General features: G+C 38.5%; 1 protein-coding gene across 1 annotated transcript; it reads right to left on the reverse strand.

The window, feature by feature from the left end:
• Nucleotides 1-516: 516 nt before the first annotated feature.
• On the reverse strand, nucleotides 517-26,179 carry LOC149260605 (ATP synthase small subunit 6, mitochondrial-like). Its single transcript, XM_089420891.1, has 3 exons — nucleotides 25,551-26,179; nucleotides 25,397-25,442; nucleotides 517-920 (listed from the first exon to the last, which is right to left on the reverse strand). The coding sequence occupies exons 1-3, from the start codon at nucleotides 25,669-25,671 to the stop codon at nucleotides 917-919; spliced, it is 171 nt and encodes a 56-aa protein (XP_089277017.1). The 5' UTR covers nucleotides 25,672-26,179; the 3' UTR covers nucleotides 517-916.
• Nucleotides 26,180-27,524: the final 1,345 nt, after the last annotated feature.

Consider the following 27,524-nt stretch of genomic DNA (forward strand, 5'->3'; position numbering starts at 1 on the left):
AATAATAAACATAAGAGTTATCTTCACTTAGGTAAAACATTATTATATGGAAAATGTAATTAAGAATATCAACACAGAAGGTAACGGCCTTCTACTATTTTTAGTAAGCATTATTTGAGCCTTCTATATAATTTGGAAGAGAATCCAGGAGTTGGACTCTCTTTCCAAAAAAGAAAGAGGGTAATTCGACTTGAAAATAGTGCTTCTCTGCAGTTCACTGACCTCATAAACAGGGAAGGAGTATCATATTTCAGTAATTGGTTTAAGTGAAGTATTCGGCATGTGATTGTACTATCTATCCATTCTGATTCTTTACAAGATATTGTGTAAGTACAAAATTGTCCGTTTTCCTCCCTTGTCGTCGGTATCTCTCAATAAATTTATATCAGCAACTGTGCCCATTACAAGCTAAAACATACCATCTTCATAAATGTATGTACATACCATCTTCCAACATTATCGGGTCGAAATAACCAAATCATTGCAATTTTTAATGAACATTTGCACTCCTTAAAATACAAAAATCTAATGATTACTGAGATTTAAAATTGAGATTCATAGAATATGGATTACCCCAATATTGAAAGATTTTTTTACATTGACACAAGGAAATAACTATTGTAAACTGATTATAAACTTCTGAGCTAAATGAGAAAATGTATTTTATTCCCATAAAACTCTAGGAACGTTCAACAATTGTCAAACTCATAATTTTCACAGTATTTCCATGAGAATCTGAAAGTTTACAAGTACCTATTAAGAATCTTAATCAGAATTTTATTCGATCCGTTGAGAGAACCAGATAAATGAAAAAAATCCAAGGATCTAAATTCACCTTCAACAGAACAGACACCAGAGAAATAAAACTATCCATGCTAAAAGCCATAGAGATCTAGCATGGTTTGCTTGATAGATTTCACCTGTACACATTAAAAAAATATGTTTTTGTTATTGCCAGAGACAGCAGAGCAAATACACACAATTAACTCCACGGAAGAGAAGTGCAATTGGAAAAATATAATGTGTGCCACACACTATAATTTAAAGCATTGTAAGAAAAATACCCCGACAACGAAAATGGATTTGAAACTAACAGCAGCAAGAACATGACATGTTACCAGAGACGAAAATATGCTCATATCTAAGCAATATCAACACGAAGACTCAAGAATAGCCCAGAGATATCTGGGTTCCTCCAGATAGAGAAAAGCTGTCTAACATAACCAATTCTGCTGAACAGTAACTGTTGAAATTGGCAACTAAGGCCAAACTCCATGTGGGTTATCTTATTTATGGCAGCTGCTATTTTTCTTGGATCCCTCTAACCGAGAGGTGTAGGATTGATCTAAAGATCATCCGATTCCGATAAGTATTTATGAAGATATAAATTTATTTTGATTATGAACAAATTGTCAAGTCGGCCAGTAACTTATGTAGGCTCAGAAGGCCAACAGTCGTGTCTATTCAACCTATATGTTTTAGTATAAATAGAAGAAGAAAGTCATTTGTCACACACACACTCTTCATGTGATCTCCTCCTCTCCATGTCTTTGGGTTTTGGTGAAGGAGAGACACTAATAATATACACTGGCCACAGTAAAATGATGCCCTAGCCGCAGTAATGAGGGTTCTATATGCAACTAGAGGAAACTTCTAGCCATAGCATTTAAGGGTGCCCTAGCCGTGGGATTTAAAGGTGCCCTTGACCGCAGTCAATGATGATCTGATGCAGCAAGGGGAGGAACTTATACGCAGTCTAGAAGAGACTTAATTCCGCAGAGAAAGGACGTTCTAAATGTAGCTATAAGATGCGCTTAGTCACAGTTAAAAGGAGGCTCAATACACAGTCCATGAAGGCCCTTAATTACGCAGTAATTAGATTCTATAACGCAGCAAGGAGAGCTGTTTCGTAAAGACCTTAACGTTGCTCATAAGAGCCCTAAAGGAGATCCCTAACTTGCTGTTCTAAGCCGCAGTCAACAAGGGGTTCATCTACAGCTGAAGGAGGCATTACACAGCCCTAAGTAGAGCCACAGTTGCAGTCCTAGATTCGCTATAACTGCTGGGCTTATGCTGCACTAGAAGCTGCCCTTCATCTGTTAAAGAAGGCTTCAAGCAGCTCTTAATTTCCGCTGTCATAATGGAGTTTCTATTCAATGTAATGAGAACTATACGCTGGCCTTATACACAGTCACGCGCTGTTCTTGAGTGCCCTAAAAGGAGGATGCATATACTGCCTTCAATATGCTACTTATACGCTACCCTATCAGCCACAAATGATGAACGCTGTAAGCAAAGTTGACTGTGCAGTAATAAGGCTGATCTAAGGTCTGGTGCAGCCTCAAAGAGAAGGTCAAACAAGTCTGTCTAAAATGATCTCTCTGGATAAGATTGGAAGACACACTGCTGTTCAAAGGCAGTAATATTTGGGTGCTGTGTGTAAACCTATCTTGCTGCTGAGCTAGGCCGCAGGCCATAGCCAGCAGCATAGAACTTTAAGGGCTGAACTAATCAGTGGCAGTGCTGGAACCTCTCTTGGTCTTTGAGTTGTTGACTGTTTCAAGGACTAACATGATGTAGGTGACATCAATGATGTTGAGAACAGCTCAGTGATATTTGGGTGCAGCACCGAGACGATGAAGTACAACATGATAGTAAGGTGCAGCATGATGATGAGTTGCAGCATGGTGATGGGAGCAGCTCAGTGACTAGGTGCAGCACAGTGACGAGATGCAACACTATGATAGGTGAAGCAGTCACCTTGGAGAATCAGTTGAAGCAGCATGTCTTCAACTGATCTCATGTAGATATAGAAAGTCGAAGTGTTGACTTCTGTTGTAAATGTACTATCTCTATCTCTCTCTATCTGCTGAACTATTGAAGAACATAAAAGAAGAATTGATCAAGGGTTTCCCCACATTGGGGTTTGTCCCTGGCTAGCACCACATCTTGTGTCCTCTTGTCTTGGCTTGCCTTCTGCGATTTATGTTTATGTTCTATCTGCAATTTACTTTAATGCTGATGTGATTGCTAATCTGGAAAAGATATTGAGCTAACTGTGAAAATTGAATTAAATTGCTCTAAGCATAGAACATACCTAAAATTAACAGTAACCAATAGCTAGCAGATTAGAAACAGCTGACGACATGACACATTAGATGGTAAATAAATATTAATCTAGACTCTAGATCCACCTTAACTCTAGATCTATTAAAACTGACAGGGATCAAAAAGAGGTTAACATGCAAATTTCTCTGTGCTGAAAATATCCTCCACAAATCTGTGTGTGCATATTGCTTGGGATTTCCTTCATGGCAGTTATTTTTTTTAACAGATTATATTGAGCTGACTTATGACACATATCAGATCAGCTTTACGCATGGACATTAATGATTATACATCTCCTAGGCTGGAGAATACACCTCATTTATCTCGGTACAATCAAAGATAGAAACAATCATGTTAAGAGCAGTGTAGATCCATCTTAACTCGGGGTCTACACATCCATCATAACATTAGATGTTACACATCTCATCAAACTGCATTGTTATTAATTTAACTTTTTTGAAATATTACATTGGGCTGACATGTGTCACATCAACCTTAGGTGTAATATCCCGTCTTAATGGAAATTTATCAATTTATACCACCAGAGCAATCGCCAACATAAAAAATCAGAAATTAATAATCACTATAAACTCCAACAAAATTAATATTAAACATGGCAATTGCAATATAAAACAGATGCAGCAGATCTCAGTTTATTTATATTAATATAAATATGATATTACATGTCCATACAAATAATGGAAGAATGTTGAGATAAAACTCTGAGCTGCTGCAAACTGGATCTAGCCTCAAAATATATCTACTGCGACACTGGATCTGACCTCCAAACTGGAACTGCAACTGATAAGCACTCCGGTGAATTCTGAATGAATTCACCAAGGGATGAGATGGGTTTTCGTCCACTCTCACCAAATCACCCAAGGGTTTTCATCTAGGTTACCGGAAACATCCCTCCAACCCCAAAAACGCCATTCAGCATTTGGCAAACAGAAACGAGTATGATTTGCCGGTGAAATGCCACTGAAATGTTTTGTAGCCATTTCACATTTTCAGAAACACTGGATCCCAGTTCTGAAACATTTCAGATGTTTGTAAATTTTTTTGGATCAGTTTCCAAAAATCCGAAAATGTATCATGTAAAATTGTGATCCTTCTCCGGATTTTCAGAAACAGATCCGCCCATAAAACGTATGAAAAGTCACGGAATTTTTGTGTTTTTGGGCCCACCCCCCTCTTAACCTATATCACCCCATTTCATTGTTGGAGGAGGTCATCAACATTCATTTCCCCAAGGACGCCATCACTGCTTGGGGTTGGAGGAGGCCATCTCAAGGAGAGCTTGGACTCAATATTATTGCCAGGGAAGAGGTAAGAACAAAATATGTGCCTTCAATCAGTGACAGTCAGTGGCTAGTTAGCTAATATTCATAGGTAGACGGCTTATTCTCTCAGTCTCCCTACCTTCCTCCCTCTCTGGAGGGAAAGGAACAACTACCTTGATATTGGATTGGCCAACCATAATCATCATGTGGGAAATCTTCTATAAGTTCATTGTCCAACCAACATGATCATTAGAGGATTTATTTCTCACGGCGGAATGGGCTTCCCCGCTTCTGTGTCTATCTCTGCCTTGAATAAAATGAGGGTCAAACATACCCCTTGTTCCAGGCTTAGACGAAGTGAGGCCAACTCTGCGACTGACCGGCCTGTCCTCCGGTCACGTCATGAGGAACTACAAATTTACAAAGCCCTTTCATTTCATTGATGAAGTGTTACACGTATAAGATGTTCCCATTACTTTCAACCACATACTTCAGAACTGTTGTAAATAAAACCCCTCTAAATTCATGGCTAAGAACCCTGGACTGGCATCATTATATGATAAAATTAGCAATAAGAAGGGTGACCATTAATTAAATTTTTAATATCTCTGCCAAATGAACCCCAAAGAATCAGTGGTGTCCTTACTATGATCCAACAAACCAGATCCTTTCAAGTTGAACCTATAAATACATTATTTATTTATGAACAGATGGTATAACTTCAGGCTCCAGGTACATTCAGAATAATAATAAAAAATTGCACATTATTTATTTAGTTTTAGTTCAGCTTAAAGCCATTGTGAAGAAGTTGATTACTCAACTCACAGTTATTTAAATTTAATTAAGTGTGCAAAATAGCCCTTATTCTGAAAATAGTTGTTGCTAGAATTTGGAATGAATTCGGGACTGAATATGACCTATAATTTATTCACTGAACATCAACAGATCTTAAATTTTCACCCTTTATAGTGTGGCAGGTGTTCTTGCCATGATATATTTCATCCATTGCTAAGTTACTGGAAAGATCCCATTTATGGCATTTTCAAGTTAATCCATTCATAATGAGGAACAAGAAATTGAATCAGCGCCTACAATTGATACAAAGTCACCACTTTGGAAATATGTAACTATTGTAGGGAAGATCAAGGGAGGGGGATCATTGGCATGGGTTTGCAATGAGTGTCAAAAGGAATTTAAGGGGTCATACACCCAACTTAAAGCACATTTATTTATGTTAAGAAACACTGGGATTTGAATATGCACTGGCCCACCTAAAGAGAATGGGATAGAGGGAAAAAGTTTAAGCAAGAAAAAAGTTGCAAAATATAGGAACAAGACAAGGCAAATTCTCAATTCAAATAACCAACAAGGTTGGGAGCATTTTCATCAAAGCCTCCACTTCCCTCTTATGGAATTGGCAACCCTAGTTCAAAGCGGTCTGATTTGGGACTGTTTGAGATGCAGCTATAGGTCAATGCATTTATGCAAATGGCCCTCCCTTTAACCTTGTGCAATCTCCTTACTGGGCAAAGATTATTAGAGCAATGAATGAATCCCCAAAAGGGTACAAGAGCCCTAGATATGAGAAGGTTTTCACAACATTGTTGAGTGCTAAGAAGTTAGATTTGGAGGCCAAATAAAACCCCATTTGTATTTCATGGTGCATTTCAAGGGTGTCCAACATTTCTGATGAATGGAAAGATCAAAGGAATAGGTCTTTGATCAATGTGATTGCTCAGAGCCCAAAGGGGGCAATATTTTTGAAGGCAGTGGATTGTGAGAGGCAGCTGAAAGATTCCCAATTCATTGATGACATCTTGATTGAAGCAATTGAAATGGTAGAGCCAGAAAATGTTGTCCAAATAATAACTGACAATGCAATGGTGTTTAGAGCAGCAAGCCTAAATATTGAAGGCAAATATCAGCACATCTTTTGGACCCCTTGTGCTATACATTCATTGAACCTCATGTTGGGCAAGATGGGGAAGCAAATTGAGGGGATTAGACTTATTTTTGAAGAGGCAAAAGAAATTCAAGCCTTCATCACAACCCACCACATGTCACAAGGCATCTACAAGGAATTTGCAAAGTTGGAGCTCCTTAACGTACCTAAACTTTAAAGTATATTTCAAGAATTTCTAATAATTCAAATATGTAAATTGGATTCTCAAATAAGTCATGATTCGTGAATCATAATAGGTATTCTATCAATTATGATTTTTAATTTATTGAAACATTGGCACTTTCAAGTTGTCGAGACTCGTTTTGCTTCTCACATCATAGTCTTAACAAGGCTTATGCAAGTGAAAGAAGCATTACAATCAATGGCATGCAGTTCTCTTTGGAATCAATGGAGGCAATCTCAAACTAAAAGAACACAAGCTGTGAAAAGGTTGGTTGTTGATGATGAATGGTGGGATAGAATGGAGTACCTCTTGGCATTTACTAAGCCAATTGTGGATTTGCTACAGATGTTTGACACAGATATGCCTAATTTGGGAGAGGTGTTGAGGGCATTAACTCCATGACAGAGAAGATAAGGGTGGTTATAAATGCCAAGGAGAAGGACTCAGATGAAGTCTTTTACAAATAAGTAAAAGATATATTGACCAAAAGGTGGAACAAAATGACCACCCCATTGCCCCTTTTGGCCTATGCAATGATTCCAAAATATTATTCTAAAGAGTTGCTAAGTAATCCAGAAAGAACCGCACCAAACAAAGACCCAAAAGTCTCACAAGGATTTAAGAAAGCTTTTAGAAAGCTATTAGTAAATCCTGATATTGGGATTTGGATTCGTTCAGAGTTTGCTCATTTTGTGGGATAAAGGGCTTGGGTGCAAATCTTGATTCTATGCGGGACAAGACCATATTAAGTCCAATTGATTAGTGGAACTACTATGGTGGGGAACTTCCACATATCCAAAAATTGGCTATCATGATCTTTTCACAAGTTGTTAGATCCTCTTCAGTAGAGAGGAACAATAGTACATATGGCTTCATCCATTTAGTGAAGCGAAACAGATTGGGCTCCAAGAAGGCTAAGGAACTAGTGTATGTTCATTCGAACCTTCGCCTTTTGTCACAAAAGAGTGACGAAAACAAAATTTGGGCCCACCAAACTATGGGATGTGGAACCGGAGTTGCCTAACTTGGATATGAGGTTGAATGCCATGTCTCATATGACCTTGTTTAATGAGGAGGCAACAATAATTGCTTCTTCAAGTGGACATGGCAGCAATGCTCCCACTATGGGAGAGGATTCAAATGTAGATGTGGATCTTGAAGAAATATTTGATGATATGTAAATGTAATTTATAATGATGTTTTAAACTTTTGAACAATGAACATTGAATAACATAATGTCATATGATAGTAGACTATCAATGATAGTTCATTTTGTACTTTGTACCATGTATGTGCATTACTAATTTTGGTGATGATGTTGATAACTGAAATCTAAAACAAAAACTGGATGATATGTTGAATGTTATAATGACCATTGATGATGATAACAATCAAACAATGTTTATGCTGAATTGATGATGATGATTTCAAACCACATATCTGTATCCATTGTCATATTTGTTTCAGTGCAACTCAGGCTTTCGTCTTGGGGCTACTAACGCTGAGAACTTGGTTCCAAACCTCACCAATCACAAAATACAAACCAACCATGGTGATTTTCTTCCCCTCCTTTTAAAGGCTTGATGGATCCTTCTCCTTCATTTCCTTTTTTTTATATTTAATTAAAGTCACTTTTAATCTAAGAAAATGGTAAATCTTCCTCTACAATCTCTCTTAAAGCCACTTTTTACCATCCCATCCTGTAGATCTCTACATTCCAGTTCCAACGAGCTATTACACTAAGGTGTTTCATCAAATATTCTTCCCAAAATGACACCTTAAGCGTATTTAATTAAGATATGCTCATTAATAACCTCGTTTTATGGGAATTGTTGAAATGCAGCAAAACCAAGAATAAATTGTGTGAAACTGGCCCTGATGATGAAATGTTGCGAGTGATCCATGTCGGATCCCATAAAACTCCTCCAAAACCCTCTGGGCCCACTGACAACAAAATCTATTCACATAACCAAGTTATCACCAACCCTAGAAACCCCTCCTAGTGACATCATAAGCGAAACTGAAAATGGGGGCATTACAAATCCTCCCGCCCCAAGATTGTTTTTCCTTAAGTAATCTGCATCTATCCACTGTAGAGGCATTTGTACATTGATACCAAGATCCCATACAAACCACTAGGTCACAACATGACTCCATGCTAACCAAACATGAATGGATCCCTCAATACCTGGATCCCAAACCCATCTCTGACTCAACCTACCATCAATAGATCCACCTGGATCCCAATGCCAACTAGGCTCTAGGACCTATGGGTTATAACACCACCTTGGCCCTCCATCATTGCCCATGCCTAAGGGCTCATGTTGTGCTATGCCCCCGACTAAGAATATCCTCCCAAGAATCACCCCATCAATAGGATACCAACTCATAATCTCCTACCAATCCATCCCGTGGGAAGAATCGAATGCATGAACTCCTATACATGGAACAAGTCTACTATGCCAATGTTGCTCCATGTTGTAGAATGGCATGGACTCTCCTTTTGAAAAAGGTTTGTTGTTTTATTTTGTTCTTTCGTCCAAAGAATCATTGTAGCCCAAAGAACCAATTGATGCACAGTTGTGCTCATTCCACTTTCTCTCTAAGTTATTTATGGATTTTGTGAGGCCTTCTAAGGCATGTTTCCATCTGTCATCCATGAGCAAAATTTTTAAATTCCACCTTTACAAATAGTCAACATGCTAATCACAATTTTTTTTCAAATTTCTTAAGCAATCTCCAAAAGTAATTTTACTGAAAATTTTAATAAATTCCAGTCGGTAAATCACAAATTTTCAATTGAAAAATTCCACACCAAAAAACCCAACCATTAATACTTAGGAAGAATCTTTTTTTTTAACTTGGCAAATTTAATCAACTACTCCACCAATAAATTCAACTGTTGCAATGATTCAACCTCTCCACCAATAAATTCAGCCCAGCGAAATAATTCAACTTAACAAGAGAAATTTGGACCGGCAAGAGAAAGTTGGTACGGCAAGATAAATTTAGCCGAGTAAAATAATTGTGACCCATCTGTTGGAGAATCTAGGGCAAAGTAGTGTAAAGTGATTCTTCGTTGCTTGATAACAATTTGTGATGCAGTTTACAATTTATCTTCTTATTATTAAATTGTGTGTTTCATCAAATTGCTACCAAAACGAATTAACAAGAACACAAAGTTTGGCTCTGTACAAGGGACAAACCCTTTCCACTCTTGAGAGGAAAATCCTTTGTAAGATTTCTCTTATTGAAGCTTCTTATTTGAACAACTGCCAAACCCTAGACCCTTGACTAGGATATCTCCCAAGCATAAGTCAAATCCTTCCTCATTCCGCACTGTCACTTCCGGCACATCTTTCGACTCTTCTTCTGACACTTTGTCTTCCAGCACTTCGTCTTCCAATTAGAGTCTTTTTCACCTTAGAGAGATGGACTCCTTCACTAGGCTTGTGAGTCCTTCGAGGCTTGATCTCTTCACACATTAGCTTGTTGTCATACCCTGGTTGCACCTCGCACGTGTGACTGTTTCTAGCCCTAGAAACAATTCTTCATACTTCGATTTTCTACTCCCTTACTTCGCTCGAGAGTCCTTCCACGTTGGAGTGGGAGGCCTTTGTAGGCCTATTTACTAGCCCAAACCATGAAAAATATGCCACTGCAATTTCTTTGTTGATCTGGCTGCAGACTGTCCTTATTCTTTCGCATGTGTGACTGTTTTCTGCCCTAGAAAACAGTACTGCACCTTCGTTGTCCTTCTTCCTTTCTTCATTGTCCTTGTAACCCTTTTTTGTGCCTTGTTTTCATCCTTCCTTGTCTTCTTTCTTGCTTACGGATTTTAGAGTGAGATTGGTGTCCTTTTAAGGAGTGGACAACCTCTATAAATAAAGGTATGTCCCTCCTTTTAAGCCGACATGACTGTCCTTAAGCCCGACTTGACAGTTTGCTCTTAAATTCATTTTTATTCATTATTTTGCTACTTGTAGACTTCGTCGGTGCTAGGAGAGGATTTGACTATGCTTAGAGGTGTTCCCATGACCTTGTATGTTGACATACATGATGTAACATGGCCTCAAATGATCTTATCATAATTACATTTTGACTTTGACTCTCTAGAAGCACTTCAAAATGTGCTTGTCCTATTTCAATGAGCAAGAAACTCATTGACAAATAATATCAAATAAATTATCTTTTCTTGAATAAGTACAAATATCAAAATTACATTTATGAAGACCGAACCTAGTTACATTTCCTCCAACACTCCCTCTTAACTAGGGAGGTATTCATACAACATTACAAGGTGTTTGGCAAATTTCAATCTTGAAGAATTCACATAAGAGAAACCGGATTAGCAATCCATCTGTTTATAGCATCATATTCATCAACATTGTCATAGTGCAAGGCCTTGACTAACAGTGCCATCTCTTTACAAGACCATGAGCTACAATGTTGGCAAGACCAATGATTTATAGACACCTTCATCATTGTCTCTCAAGGTACATACCCACCCGGTTGTTCTCGAGTATGACCTTCTAGGACTATTCTTATCTTCGATTCCCATCCCTCAAAGAATATCAGTCCTTTTGCCTACTCTTGTCTTGGATGCCCTACACATCCTCAAAGAGTATCGGCTACTAGATGATTACCTAATCCTCCCATTCTTTCTTCCCAAGTGAAGACAAGAATGTTGTGTCTATCTTGTGTTTACATTTCCATTCATGGCCTTCATCTAGACTTACTGCTGTTAGTCCTGCTCTAGCGCATGACCCATGAAATGGAAAACACAATTGTCACTCCTTTGTAATCAGGGGTGATTCAAAGCTCCCTCTTCATCAAGGACCTATCAGAGCTCCCTCTTAACTGGGGACTCTTTCCTTCATTAGTAGCTTCTTCTTTGTGGTTCCTTCAGCTTGCTTAATCTCCTTCCTTTCTTGATGTCATGAAGTCTTCGATCGAACTTCTTCTAGGTAGGGCACCATCCATTGATCACTTTCCTTCTTGGTTTGTCATGTCATTGCTTCATGGAAAGTGACTATCAGGTTCTTCTTGTCATCTTGGCTACTCCTTTGTCATTTTGTCCATGCTTCGAAATGCTCTCCTTATGGATGCTCCATCGTACTTAGTACCCCATCATGACTTCATCTTGATATTGCTTCAACATTGCTTTTCCTTTTGTTGGATGGCTTCTTCATCACAACATCTTTGTAGAGTAGAATCAGTTATCTGCACCTTCATATCTCTAAGGCCTTCATAGTTGTCAAGGGTCCTTTTATCAGAGTTGTCTTGCCTTCTTTTGGGAGATATTTTCAAGTAGTGATTCTTGGTGATCATGGTGTTCTTCACATGCTTGATCTCTTTCTTCATTTGCTCTTCCTCAGATTGAAAGGTCAACCACCTAATGCTTCTTGTAAGAGCGTTCTATCACTCCTTGCTTTTTGGACTTGTCAGCATTTCTTCTTACTTCTTAGTCAGCAATCTTATGCTCCTTATGTGAGCATGTTCTTTTGTTGACCTTCATTGCATTGTGGTACATGCCTTCGAGCATGTTCTTGGTGAAAGAGATTCTTTCATGCTTGATCATGTTATAGAACTATACCCATGAATTAGTAATATACAAATGAAACATGACTAAACTTTGATGCATACATACCTCATCTTGATTCTCCTTTGATCATCCTTTTGTGTGGTCCTTCTTGCTTCATCTTAGCTTGCCTACATATCATCCTTTTCTTGAAACCCATGAATGGCATTCCAAATGAGATATTTGCCTTGGTTCATGAACCTTCTTTTGAAGATTCCATCATAGGATCTTAAAGATCCTAGCCTTGCAAATGTTTCCTTTCTAGAAGATATTCTACTTATGCATTTTTGTTCTTCTCATAAATGCTACATTTATATGAGCGTTGGGAACTCTACGTACATCATGCTGCTAGATTCTAGAGGGTGATTCTAGCCATGCAATTTAATTTATTCCTACATGCTCCTATTCTACTTAAAACTTTGAAAAAGTCTAGAAGTAAAGAGTTTGACCTAGTCATAATAGAGATTTGGAGGATCTTCCTTCTTTTGCTTCTTTCCTTCTTCTTTCACCTCTTGAGTTATGTGAGCTTCTTTCCTCTTCCTTTTGTTATTGTTGTCCTTCGTAAGCTTAGGGCAATCCCTTTTGTAGTGTCCATATTCTTGGCATCCAAAACATTGGATCTTGGACATGTCTTTGTTGTTTGTTCTTCATGGACCAAACTTGCCAAATTTTACCCTTTCTTTTGGCCATGGTAGAAAATGCTTGCTCCTTTGATCCCATGTCTTCTTTTGCCTTAAGTCTAGTTTCCTATGTTCTGCATAGAGACCAGATTTCACTGAAAGTGGTTGCTTCCTTCTTGGCATATATGCTAGATGTGAAGTTTCCCCACTCCTCAGGTAGAGCATTGAGTACAACAGTTGTCATCTCTTTGTCAAACATGACTTCCGCAAGCTCTTGAAGTTGATCTCTCATTTCAGAGATTTTCATGAAGTAGGGAGTTATTCCTTCCCTTATTATCTTCATCTTGTATAATTCATTCCTCAGAGATATTACTTCTCCGGTTGTGGATACTGCGAATAGCTATACTAGCTTATCATAAATGACTTTTGATGTCTCAAACTTGGAGACATGGGGAATGAGAGTCTTTGATTGATTCTATCAAAATCCTTTGAGCTCTTGTCTCATCCTTATTGTACTTGGCTAAGGCTTGAGTCTGTTCCTTAGCAGGGATGGTGATGTTCCCTTTGACATATTTTAGGAGTTCATTCTCCTTGAGTAGTAAATCAATCCTCTTCTTCCATGCGAGAAAGTTATTAGCGCCTACCAATTTATTGCTTTCCTTGCAAAAAGACAGATGTATATTCAGAAGGGGGCATGTACTTACTTGATAGGTTTTGAGATGTAATGGAATTGCTTCCTCCTTGAAGGCTTGATGGCTTGCCTTCTTTGGATCTTGATGTTCTTCAATTTGCCTTCTTCAAGTGGACTTGCTTGGTGATGAGGTTTGCTTGAAGACTTGTAGGTCTTCCTTCAATCTGCTCTTCTTTGTAGGTGCCTTTATATAAGGCTCTTCTTCTAGCTTTGTAGACCTCCTTGATGAATGATGGATTGTAAACCCTTCTTGTCCTTGAAGTGGTTGAGACTATTATGTTTGATGCTTCAACTTTGTAGATGCTTCTTTTGATCATTGTTCTTGAGTTTCCCTTTCCTTGATGTGTCACCTACCCTTTGATACCATGTTGGAGAATCTAGAGCAAAGTAGTGTAAAGTGATTCTTCGTTGCTTGATAACAATTTGTGATGCACTTTTACAATTTATCTTCTTCTTCTTATTAATGTGTGTTTCATCAAACTGCTACCAAAACAAAATAACAAGAACACAAAGTTTGGCTCTCTACCAGGGACAAACCCTCTCCACTCTTGAGAGGAAAACCCTTTGTAAGATTTTTCTTATTGAAGCTTCTTATTTGAACAACTGCCAAACCCTAGACCCTTGACTAGGATATCTTCCAAGCATAAGTCAAATCCTTCCTCTTTCTGCACTGTCACTTCCGGCACTTCTTCTGGCACTTTGTCTTCCAGCACTTCGTCTTCCAATTAGAGTCTTTTTCACCTTAGAGAGATGGACTCCTTCACTAGGCTTGTGAGTCCTTGGAGGCTTGATCTCTTCACCCAAACAAAAGATTGTTAGCTTGTTGTCATACCCTTGTTGCACCTCGCATGTGTGACTGTTTCTAGCCCTAGAAACAGTCCTTCATACTTCGATTTTCTGCTCCCTTACTTCGCTTGAGAGTCCTTCCATGTTGGAGTAGGAGGCCTTTGTAGGCCTAATTACTAGCCCAAACCATGAAAAATATGCCACTGCAATTTCACTGCTGATCTGGCCGCAGACTGTCCTTATTCTTTCGCATGTGTGACTGCTTTCTGCCCTAGAAAACAGTCCTACACCTTCGTTGTCCTTCCTCCTTTCTTCATTGTCCTTGTAACCCTTTTCATGCCTTGTCTTCTTTCTTGCTTACGGATTTCAGAGTGAGATTGGTGTCCTTTGAAGGAGTGGACAACCTCTATAAATAAAGGTATGTCCCTCCTTTTTAAGCCCGACTAGACAGTTTGCTCTTAAATTCATTTTTATTCATTATTTTGCTACTTGTAGACTTCGTTGGTGCTAGGAGAGGATTTGACTATGCTTGGAGTTGTTCCTATGACTTTGTATGTTGACATACATGATGTAACATGCCCTCAAAGGGTCTTATCATAATTACATTTTGACTTTGATTCTCTAGAAGCACTTCAAAATGTGTGTCTTCTTTTCAATGAATAAGAAACCCATTAACAAATAATATCAAAAAAATTATCTTTTCTTGAATAAGTACTAATATCAAATTACATTTATGAAGACCGAACCTAGTTACATTTCCTCCAACACCATCAAGAGAAATTTGGCACCGTAAAATTATTTTGGCCCAATAACAAAAATTTGGCAAAACAAGATAAATTTGGCTTAGCAAAATAATTTCGGGCCTGCAAGAGAAATTTGGCTCTGCAGGATAAATTCATCCCAACAAGATAATTTTGGCCCAATGAAATAATTTCGACCCATCAAGATGAATTCAGCTTGGAAAATAAATTCTGCCCAACAAAATAAAATCAATCTCAACCTTTTGGAGAATGATGTGATTTCCCGCAATTTCAACACCTACAAACAATATTATTACTTTGGCCAGTAGGTTCCTTCTTCGACAGTTATGGAGAAATCACCTACAACAATTATTTTCCGAAAAATAGATTAAGAATTTTAACCCACGAACTTGGCTCCTTTAATCTTCGAGAACAATACGACAATATGGAAAACTTTGATTTTAACCCACAATTGGCCAAAATCATGCTCTACTACCACTGTAATATCTCGTCTTAATTATTTGCATTATATTACGGAATATTTTCTTCATAAAATTATGACATATATTTTATCCAAAAATACCAACGAAATTTATCAATATATACTAGAGAAATCGCCAACATAAAAACTCAAAAATTAATGTAACTCCAACAAAATTAATATTAAACATGTCAATTGCAATATAATACAAATGTAGCATATCTCAACTTATTTATATTAATATAAATATGATATTACATGCCATACAAATAATGGAAGTACGTTGAGATAAAACTCTCTAAGTTGTTACAAACTAGATTTGGCCTCAAAATATATCTACCGCAACATTGTATCTGACCTCCAAACTAAAACCATAACTGATAAGCACACCTGTCAATTATGAATGAATTCACCAAGAGATGAGATGGATTTTCGTCCACTCTCACCAAATCACATAAGGTTTTTCACCCTAGGGCTACCGAAATTGAGAACATGGTTCTCCAAGCCTCACCAATCAGAAAAAACAAACCAACCAAGATGTCTCAAATGACTTGCTTCCCCTCCTTTGAAAGGGGCTCAATGGATGCTTCTCCCACTTTCTAGAAGCACATTTTTATCATTTTATTTCCCACTCTAGTATTAAGAAATTTAGGGCATTAGCATTAGGGGATTTCTCTTCCATTAGTGACTGCTTGTGAATGCTTTTTACTTCTTAGATTAGGATCCTCTTCATGTTAGATTATTAGTGTTCTTATTCATCAAACAGTAACCAATGCATGAACATAAAATACACAAGAGACACATCATGTAGGCTACAAGCCAGGGCCAAAAACCTCTCACTCTTTGAGAGGAAAACCCACACAAATTCTTCTTATAGAGATTCCAATTGACGAATACCAAGACCAAGACCCTTGACCTATTAGCCCCTCCAAGACCAAGACACACATTCTCTTAACAGTCACCATTCTTCTTGACTCCTCTTCCACTTCGACCTCTGAGATCTCCACGTTGTCATATTACCGAGATCTTTCTTCTATGATGGCACAGATATAGCATCAAGACGCTTACTGAGGTTCCACTGAGATTGTGGCACTATTTCATCACTGTGTATATTGCAGACTTGTCACTTATTCACTGTGATCTGAATTATATATAGCTCCTAAACATCACACATTACTGTAGCATCCTCTCCGAACTAAGTTTTTCTGTTTAGGGTACCAAAACTTCTTCTTCGAATCAGTGATCCAAATCTCAGATTTTTCACTAACCCTGTCTACCAGATTTTACAGAGGGACAAATCTGAACTTCATACAAACCACTGAACAATCCGAACTGTAAACTTCACTGGGCCACCCGAGATCTGAACTTGCTTTTGTACTGTCACCCAAAAATCTCAAAGAAACTGTTTGAAAATCTCAAAAGAAAATCGAACCCGTGTATTGTTCTTCTGCGAAGATCATAGCCACATATTTATAGTAGTTTGTCCTATATATAAGCCGACATGACATATAGCGAAGGGGTGTCTCTTTAGGTGAGCCGAGATGTGTTATTCCATACAGTTTTGGAGGCCGACTTCAAGAGAGGATTGTGCTTGTCTTTTGGAAGGTTGTTAGACACTTTAATAGACTACATATATATATGACACATGCTCAAGAAGAGCTCCTCATTCATGACATTAATTCTTTTGACTCTAATGATAAATCCTAAGGCTCTCAATGGGAGCCACTAATAAAATAAAATCTCTTGCTCATGAAACCAATGAAGCAAGGCATACAAAAATAATTTTATTTCATTTCATCATTTACAAAGATCATAATTACATGTCATTATGAAGACCTAACCTAGTTACACTTTTCAACATCTAGAAGCTTCTCTGCTTATCCTTATCTTAAGTGACTTTTTATTTTATTTAATTTTAGTCACTTGGACTTTTTCCTTGATTAAGCATTTCCCCTTCTTTTATTTAATTAAATGACTAATTGAAGTCACTTTTAATGTAGGACAATGATAAATATGCCTCTATGATCTCTCAGGCCACTAAAAGACACTTTTCACCATCCCATATTGTAGATCTCTTCATTTGTGTTCCATCAAAGCTATTACACTAAGGTGTTTCATCAAATATTCTTCCCAAAATGACATCTTGAGTGTATTTAATCAATAACCCTGTTTTACGAGAATTGTCGAAATGCAACAAAACCAAGAATTAATTGTGCGAAACTAGCCCTGATGATGAAATGTTGTGAGCGATCCCCGTCGAACCCCATAAAACTCCTCTAGAGTCCAAAACCTTCCAGGCCCACTGATAACGAAATCTTACTCCCATAACCAAGTTGCCACCAACTCTGGAAACCCATCCTAGCCGCATCATAAGGGAAACTAAAAATGGGGACATCACATTAGACACGAAGATTACATGTATCTTCTCTCTACAATAAGCAAACATTCGCAAACATTAGCAAACCGGCAATCAAATTACACTAGTCTCCTAGAATCTTTTGTATCTAGGAGGAGGTATGTCCTTTTCTGTAGTTGAGGCATTGGATTCTATACCTCTTAAAATTTATTGTAATGTCCTCGGAATCTACCTCTTGAAAGTTATTGTAATGTCCTTAACTATTAAAAATAAGAAGTGCTCGATAACTCACTTTTAATCCTAAATAATAACTCCATCCCTTTGCATATGCCACTAAAATGAATGTTTATTGAGAGTGCTATGAGGATAAATATCAAAATTATCACTAAGAGGTTATTTGGATTTTTTATCTAAATGATGCATATAACACTATTCTTGCCAAAGTGAAAACTTTTAAGGTCACCAATGTAGATATTTCACTACCAGATATTTGCACAAATATTAGGAATTTCACTAGCAAGTTATGTGGATTTATATGGATGATGCATATAACACTACTCTTGTCAAAGTGAAAAATTTTAGGGTCAACAATGTAGATATTTCACCTCATGATAATCCAATCTACACACAAAGAATTAATTCCTACAACTAACATCTGAAGGTTAGGAAACAAGTGTCAAAACAGCGTATCCGTTTAAATCAAAGCACTATATGAACATTCAAAACTAGAAAGTGTAGGTACTACATATCACTAGGTTAGATAAATCCAGCAAAAAACTAATGGTTAGATCTACATAAACAAACTTTTCAAAATCAAGTCAGCGAGCTGGAATTAGTAGCAGCAATCACATTTCTTATCAACTATTAAATAGATATTACGTGGACTTTACAACACTCTTTGCTCACACCCTTGTTGCGAATCCACACTTGCTCGCCACTAGCAAAGTCCCTTGACAAAACTGAATGAACTAAAACAACCATTGATGTATCATGCACACTACCCACAGAAAACTTCACACTGTGACCATTTAACTAGCGCATCCTCCTCTCCTTCATATAAGATGAGGAAAAAAAGTTAAAAACAAGCCATAAATGCTCATATTTTGCATGAGTAACTCCCTCGTAAGTGCACCTTAGGTCCAACAAATTACTCCTTAGATAATGTGTCCTCCAAGAATCGAACTCACTATATGTAAGCATGTAAGAATGAATAAGAATCTCTCTCATGCATGTACTTCATTTCCTTGAAATTGTGCCCCATTAACTATGTCCTCATAAGAAGCTCACCGTCCTAGCAAGAAAAACTCCCTCAGACAAGTGCACTCGTTCCCCAATGGAATCCAACCTCAACAATTCAAATCCCTAGAGGTGAAACGAAATAGACAATAGAATCAACACAACCAAGTAAACTAACACCCCTCTTTACAAGGAAAATGTTCTCCACTAAGCCAAGCTACTCTTCTTCATCTTGAACTCCGCCTCTCCTAGGGGCTTCAATATAAAGTTGACTACTTGTGAATATGAACATACCCCTAGGCCAATGTTCCCTTCTATACTCTAAAACCTCTTCAAAATCTTCAAGTGTATTCCCTTGCTCAAAGATGACTTCATCAACAATTTGCCAACCTCCAATGTCCTTCATGTTAACTTCATGGACCAAATTCTTCATACACCACAATATGAGCAATTCAAGACTTCCTGCAATGCACAAGGATTGGAAGAGCTCAACAAGAGTAACAACTCATTCATCTGAAAATATCAAGCTTGTGGTGCATGCATCAACCCATAACGAACCTTCTTCATTCTGCAAACATATCTCAATATTACACTCCTAGCAACTAGAGCAAAAGTCTCAACAAGGCCAACCCAGCCGCACTCTTAGAATCCTCTAGCAAAAAACTTGCCTTTGCACTCTTCAATGCTCACATTAGATGCATGCTTGAAAACAATCAATGATTCCACAATAGATTTTGGAACTATCTACAAATCATCATTCTCCTTCATCATGGAATCCCACAAACCTATTTTGCATGTGCCTCCTCAAAGCTAGAAGGATATTCCTCCATCCACATCTCAAGTTTGCACTTCCAAGGGGTGAATTTAGAAGATCCTTCTAGTCAATGACACTCTCTAGGATCAAACATCCCAAACTTAGCCATTCCTACTACTTCAAACAAAATAGGTCAACCAAAAATCCTCAACCTATCACAAGAGCTTCCTAAGGATCAAACCCACGAAAATCGTCCAACGACAACTACTCACAAACAACAATCTACTCCAATCTCTAGAGCTTCTTGGACATCACATCCATTGAAATATTCCATCCTTGACTCCCTCTCACAAGCAACTCAATCCTCAGCACAAACCACTCCAAACAATGGAGTATCACAAGCATTACACCACCAACCTCTCACAAGTCCTGAAACCTATCTTAGACATCTATTGGCTCCAAATCTTGAAGCTTTCTAGCGCATCACTCCCACAACCTATCATAGGTCCAAATCTGCACTCAAAATTAATTCCTCCAACTTTCAATTGAAGATTATGAAACAACAAATTTGCTTAAACCAAAGCACTATATGAAAACTCAAGAGTGTAGACAATGCATATCACTAGGTGAGATCAAACCTGCAGAAAACTAATGGTTAAATTTACATAACATAATTCCATAAATTAGACAAATAAGTTAGAATTTGAAGCATCAATCACATATTTTCTTATCAACTATAAAAGAAATATTGCACAAGCTTAACAACACTCTCCACTCACACCCTTAACTAAAAAACCACACTAGCAAAATCCCTCTACATAACTAGATCAACTAAAACATCATACAAAGTAACATGCACTCTTCCCACACGAAAGCAAAATTTCATGCTCTATCTAGTTAACTAGTGCAAATTTATCTCCGTTGTATAAGATGACGAAAAGAAGGTTACAAAACAGGCCATAAATGGCCTCAAGTGGAGCACCCCATTTATGCATGAGTAACATCCTGCAATTACACCTTAATTCCAATGAATCATTTCTTGGGTAGTGCACCCTGAGAATAGAACTCACAATATTTACGCATGAATGCATGCTTGATAATCTCTCTCATGCATGTGCCTCTCTTCCTTGAAATTGTGCCCTCCAAGAATAGACAACCTCCAAATGTGATGCACCCTACATGCATCACAACCTACACCCTCTAAAATACAACATGCATGCAACATCATGGACTAGTAAGCCGTCATGTGTGCATAAGATTCCTAAAATATAACACCGCATAAGAGAAGTAACTACTAACATGCATGAGAATCTCTCCCATGCATAAACCTATTAATCACTATTGCACCACATTAACTAAGTCTTCATAAGCAGCTTGCCATCCTTGCATGACAATCTCCATCACATAAGTGCACCCTTCCTCGAGGAGGACCCAAGCCAATCAACAACTTGAATTCCTAATGTGAAAGAAAATGGAGAACATGATCTAAAAAACCAAGTAAACTAATAACCAAGAATGCCACAACACATGACCCACAAATCATGAACGTTATATTTTCTACACAATATACAAAGTATTTCGATGGCATTGTTAAGTTAATAAACAAACATCTATGTTACCTCAAGTTGAGGCAATAGGACAACGTTCAAAGAAAAAGATTTAAATATTTAAAAATTAAAGATCTAAAATACAACTCCTACATTTCTTTGAACAATTAATTATCAACGCATACATATAAATAAATAGGCATGTAGCATAATGGATGAATTTTTGACTTTTCTCGCCCCTAGTGAAACTGGAAAACAGTAAGTCAATGACACATCTCATTGATCAATCAAAAATTGATCATGTCCATAATGAACATAATACCTTCAACATAATCACCATCTCCCTTTGTCGCAACATCTCACTTCAAGACTTTTGAAGCCATTCTTATCTCTAGGTGGAGATTACTGTATACATGTGCCAACTTTTCAACTCTCTTGGAAGTAAGCTTGTTTCTCTTGACAAAGTGGATAACGTCAACCAATTCTTCTTGAAAACCAATAAATTAGGGACCTATGACAATGATTAAAAGGGAAAATTATAGAATATCTATAACTAACCCATGCATCCTCAGGTTGCTCTTGGACAATGGTTAGTTTATCCTCTCTTGAATTTATCGTGTTGCATGATTGTTACCAAGTCACCCTTGCAACTCTAGAGCACATATCCTTGAGATGGCCACTCCTAAACATCCTTGACCTTAAAGCCCTTTGCTAGAAGAAATTGGTTGAAAATTTTTACCTACCCAAAAAGCCTAATTCATGAACAGTGTTAATGTGAATTACTCTTGTTGATGGAGATGTATTATATTCTTGTGGTGCAATATGAAGAACTTATCGTGCTTCGCTTAATAATATAAAAAGATCATTTCAAAAAGCCCAATTGGCTAGCTCAAGCAGTTACGTGCTTTGGGCTCCATGCAAGAGATTCCAAGGTTGATTTCCAGAGCTTGCTACCTCTATTGCATGTCTCACTCAATGTCCCTATTGCATGAGGCACCATAGTCAGCATTAACCAGTTTGCACTATGTACCACCTGCAAATATGGGGAAGTGCACGAGGGTTTCATTTCGGGCCTATAAAACCCTTGGGAGAACACATACCTTGATATCCTTAAAAGTGTTGCCCAAATATTTCTCTCAACCAAGGAAGTGTGAATGTTGTAAAGATCTATTATTTGGAAATGTTTGTTAGTATTCTGTAAATATACATTAGTGATGATTTCAACATTTGTTGATAGTTTCTAAGCCAATATAAGGATCACATAATAAAACCTCTAGGGTCGACAGCTTAATGTGCTCCAACCAAAATAATTTGCTCCATTTTAAAATAGCTAAGTTTGTGAATATTTACTTGTCTACAAAAAAAATATGCTAAATTGTATGGGTAAAATCTTGCACACTCACCTTGGGAATGATCAGATCTTCCCTTCGCAAAGCTTTCTCTTATTGTTTAAAACATGTCTCGTTTTCAACAGTCCTTGGACGTTTCAAGGATTTTGTTTACAAGAGGTTTCTAGTTTAATTTTCTGACTTCCACCAGGGCTTTGAATGATCGTGTTTAGGTTCCGAATGGTGAGAAGCATTTCTGTTGAAAGAACGAAACTTCCTTTTTGTTCCCTGATCTTCTAAGATTTTGTTAAAATTGATAAATCAACATTCTTGTACTTTGTGCTTTGTGTTTCCCACAAACACACACTGAATGTATCACTACCATTTCTACTTGAAATGATAGTGATGCGAAGCTTTTCTACGGGAAAAATAAATCTTACACCCTCACCTGGAAACCCGAGTTCGACATCGCCTACTAATATTTGCTTGTAATATCAATCCCAGTTCAGAATGCATTCCCTTAACAATCCATTCACTTCATGCACAGATACAACATTGATTTTCTTTATTAATTATGAATTTGTGCGGCAATGCAAATGCTGAATGCTATTTAACTAATTTCTCCTTCCTCTCCCTCCCTCTCAATCACAACTGCTTTTTGGCCCTCTCGCGCACTCCCTGCATTTCTCCCTCTCCTCTGCTCTTCTCTTCTGTGAGGCCACAAGAACGTTAAGAAAGCCATGGATAGTATGACCAGAAACAACGTTTTGATCAGTGTTGAGGCAGTCAACCGACTGATGAAAGAAGTTATTCAGCAAGAGGAAAGCCATGAAATTCTGCAAGCTAATTTCATCTGTATGGAATATCTTCTGCCTTATATTACCATCTTCCTCCAAGATCAACTGCCTGAAGCAGTCCCTGAGACCCTGAAGTTGTGGCTGCAACTGCTGCATAATTGCCTCACACACGCCAAAAGCATACTCCATCGCTCCAATTCACGGCAACGGTGTCTCGATTGTCTCAGCAACAACCCTGGGAGAGCGTCAACACAAATCAAAAATTGGAGGGTACGTTTTGATTACCTCATTCAAGCCCTTGAAAGTGACTTTTCAGTAATTGTTAGAGGTCGCGAAGCTGTCATCGCTCCAATCCTTCCCCTAATGAAGGATGTTATTGAGGAGGAGGAAAACCGTCAGATTCTGCAAAACGAGTTGAGGCATGTCCACAATCTTCTGCTGGATATAAGCATTGTCCAAGATCAACAGAAAGCCGCCCCTGAGCGCCTCAAGATTTGGTTGCAACTGCTGCATAAATCCCTTACAGAGGCCAATACCATACTCCATACCTACAGTCCATCACAACGACAAGGGCGGCATCTGGACTGTCTCATTGGCAACCGCGGAAGATCCACTGAACAAGACAAAAAATGGAAGGTACCTTTTAATTTCCTCTTTTAAGGCCTTCAACAAGAATTTTCAATGTTTGTTACTTCTACTTCACACCTCATTATCAATAGGGATCCGATCCAAATGGAATTCAAGAGCGTGCAAGAGTCCAGAGAAGGACAACCTCTTTCTACATATGAAGCAGAAGAGTCAACACGACCGCTCCCCAAAGATGAAACAAAAGTTTCCGTAGATGAAGCACAAGAGTCAGGGCGACCTCCCTCTAGAGATGAAGCAGAAATCTCTGCATATAAAGCAAAAGCGTCTATGGATGAAGCAGAAGCCTCTAGGGATGAAAGAGAAGGGTGTACAAATGAAGCAGAACAGCTAGAACAACCACTCTCTAAAGATGAAGCATGGATGTTATTCAGAAGAATTGCTTTCAAAGACAACCCTGCTCCTCCTATGGATATACAGGAGTGTGCTAAGAATATTGCAGACAAGTGTAAAGGTTTTGGTTTGGCCATAACCTTAGTGGCCGCAGCAATGAGGGGAAAAAGCAGAGTAGATGAATGGGAGACTTCTTTATCTTCCATTAAAATGCAGATTCTTCTTCTTCTGCAGATACTCCGCATCCTTGCATTGAACCACAACTCTATCCACTATTAAGATGGTGTTATGATGCATTGTCCAATTCAGACATCAAAAATTGCTTCCTATATTGTGCCATGTATGCGGAAAATGAAAAAATCTCTGTGCAGGAATTGATGCAGATGTGATTTGCAGAGAGTCTTGTGAGAAGCAAACAGGGGAACCATTTAATGGACATGGCCATTGGGCAAAGCTACGTGAACCTTCTTCTAGATCGTTGCCTCTTCCAAAATGCTACCGCTGACAAGGGTATCATGTTTGCTTGGCTGAATCCAGAGCATCCATGTATAAGAGTTCACCATGTTGTTGGCGAGATGGCAATATATATTGGCGAGAAGGAGAATTGTTTACTCATGGCAGATCAACGGCTGCAAATTTTTCTTTATTAATTATGAATTTGTTTCAGTGTGATGGTATACAGTAGTGCCGCCCTAAAAGTCAAGCAATTTTATTCAACAACAAAAATCCGTAGCCACAAAAGATTCATAGGCAATAACCAAAACATTCGCTGTGAAAACGTAAATCACTGTCTCTATGCCTATGGATTTGCAGCGAGTTGTAAGCAAAATCTCAATATCCTTCTAAATGGCAAAATTCAAATTCCAATTAGCACATCACTAATAAATCCACATGAACTGGAAAGGAAATAATATTCAAAAACCGGGGGATCTACGGGGATCTGAAAGTCTAAATTTTGAAATTTGGATTAGTAAGATACAGTACCTCTTTCCATGGCGCTGCACGAAAGGGGAATTTTTTGCATCCTCCTCTGTGAAATCAAACGATCAACAAACCGTAAATACATACAGATAGACAACTACTCCTTTACTTCAGGCAAGACTGCAAAGGAATACGTAACGGAGATCAGGGAAGATACCTGTCAAGCCAAGGGACATCTTGGTTACGATGGTGAATGTAATGCCAAAACCGACCAGAAATGGCCAGTTTCTGTTCAATTCCCTCTTCAAAAACACCCTCATTGGCTCGTTCAAACCCATTGCTCTGCTCTGCTCCGCTCCGCTCCTGACGAAACCCTACCGGACTGACAAACTTCTTTAACCTAATGTAGGTATAATATAAACTTATTTATCCTATGAGTAATGACCTTCAAGCAATTCCTATCGGCTATGGGCTAACCCTATGACAATGGACCACCACTTCCTGGCTAGCAATGTTGACCTCCTTCCTGTCAATGAGACTGTCTCTCGGCACTGCCCTTAAGGCACTTCCTCCTGGGCACGGACTAATTGGCGAGAGTCAGGTTCGGATAGGTTTCGATAAGAGATGAAAACGGCCCAGTCCGGGATATGAGAGATAGTTCCAACGTTCGGGATCAGAGCACAGGGCGGCGGGGACAGACTTCGTGTAGCCTCGTGGCCTAGTGGAGCCTCATCAAGGGCTATACGGGAATCAGAGGCTTTCTTTTCTGAGGAAGAATAGACAATACTATTAATAACTTCTCTGTCTGTGGTTTCCTCACCGTGAACGGGATGGACAGACGTCAGATTTAGTTTGAGTGTGGAATCATTACTCGTTACATTACCGTGTGGTCTAGTTTGAGCATAGGAATCATTGCTCGTTACCCATTACCCTCATGTCTAATTGTATTTTTCGATTAAAGATAAAGAAATTCATCGTATGTTGACCTTTATTTCTTAATTTCACCCTGTAGTTACAGAAATCGAGATTAATACGCTATAGATAGTCGGGATGAATTAAATTAAAAAAGTCGCGATATACATACTCGGCGATGAATGAAGTAAAAATTTATAAGAAAGATGGATTTCCGAGATAATCACATTAAAATTTATTTGTTTATTTTTTGGAATCTGTAAATGTGGTTTATTTTTAGAATAAGATAAAAAACCAGATCATGACAATATATTAAATAGAAAGACTCTTTATTTAAATAGTTAGAAAAAAATAACTAATTTAGATCACATGTGATACAATTAACTAGATCATAATGAAATTTGACTATCAAAAATAGGGGAAATTTACTAATAAATTTGTAATATTTAATTATTTTAACTAAATTTCATATATATAACAGTTAGAACTATTATTAAAAAATCTATTCAATTTCAAACTAAATAAATTAAATAAGAAGGGGGGAAGAAGAACTTGGGCGGCGAACTAGGGTTTTGCTCGGCTCTGGCTGCGGCCTGTGCCTGCGGCCGTGGGGCTACTTAGACTGATTTCTGTGCGAGGGCTCGACCTGGTGCCTAGCTGCTGAGGAACTCAGGCTACTGAAGTTTCTGCGACCAGTTTCGGCGGAGTGATCTTGTCCTCGGCCCCCCCATCTCTCTCGCGCGGTTTCCTTTCGACTCGGGCTTTAGGCTAAGCGGCGGCGGCGTTCACTGGTGCATCGGCGGCTCTCTGCTCACCGTCAGTCATTCTGCCTTGAGGTTCATCAGGGGTTTTCGGCCTTGCGACTTGTTCTGCGCCGCAGGTGGGGCCTAAGGTTTTTTGGGCTTCTGATCTACTTCATGGGGGCGAGGTGGCTGCCCTAGTCGCCTCTGCCCCCGGAACTGACCCGCCTCAGCTCGTTCCGGGACTTGTTTGGGCCCCTGTGCTGATGGCTGGGTACATTTTTGGTCCTCTGCCTATCACCAATGCAGCTATGGGGAGTGTTGAGGGTTCAGTGATGCAGAGTCTGTCTCTGCATCCAATCGTGCCGCTCGTCTATGGTTGTTGCTGATTTGGTTTTGTTTTTTTCTGGCTTCTCGGGGTATTTGGGTGGCTCTCTTTCACTGGCTTCTACGGATTTTGGTGGAGAGTTGAGGGGATGGCGGAGGTGACCTCCCATTTCGTGCCTCTCCCCACTGTCTTTGGACTGCCTTTTGAGCCA

Source organism: Pinus tabuliformis, chromosome 6 (assembly GCF_031772625.1).
Source record: "Pinus tabuliformis cultivar Carrire ecotype Pingquan chromosome 6, CPIR1, whole genome shotgun sequence".
NCBI lineage: Eukaryota > Viridiplantae > Streptophyta > Pinopsida > Pinales > Pinaceae > Pinus > Pinus tabuliformis.

Bases quoted from the DNA above. Each gene is read 5' to 3' on its own strand.
- LOC149260605 (XM_089420891.1), bottom strand. From the start codon at position 25,671: ATGGGTTTGAACGAGCCAATGAGGGTGTTTTTGAAGAGGGAATTGAAC. The intron at 25,443-25,550 runs GTATCTTCCCTG...TTGATTTCACAG, and splicing joins GATGTCCCTTGGCTTGACAG to AGGAGGATGCAAAAAATTCC.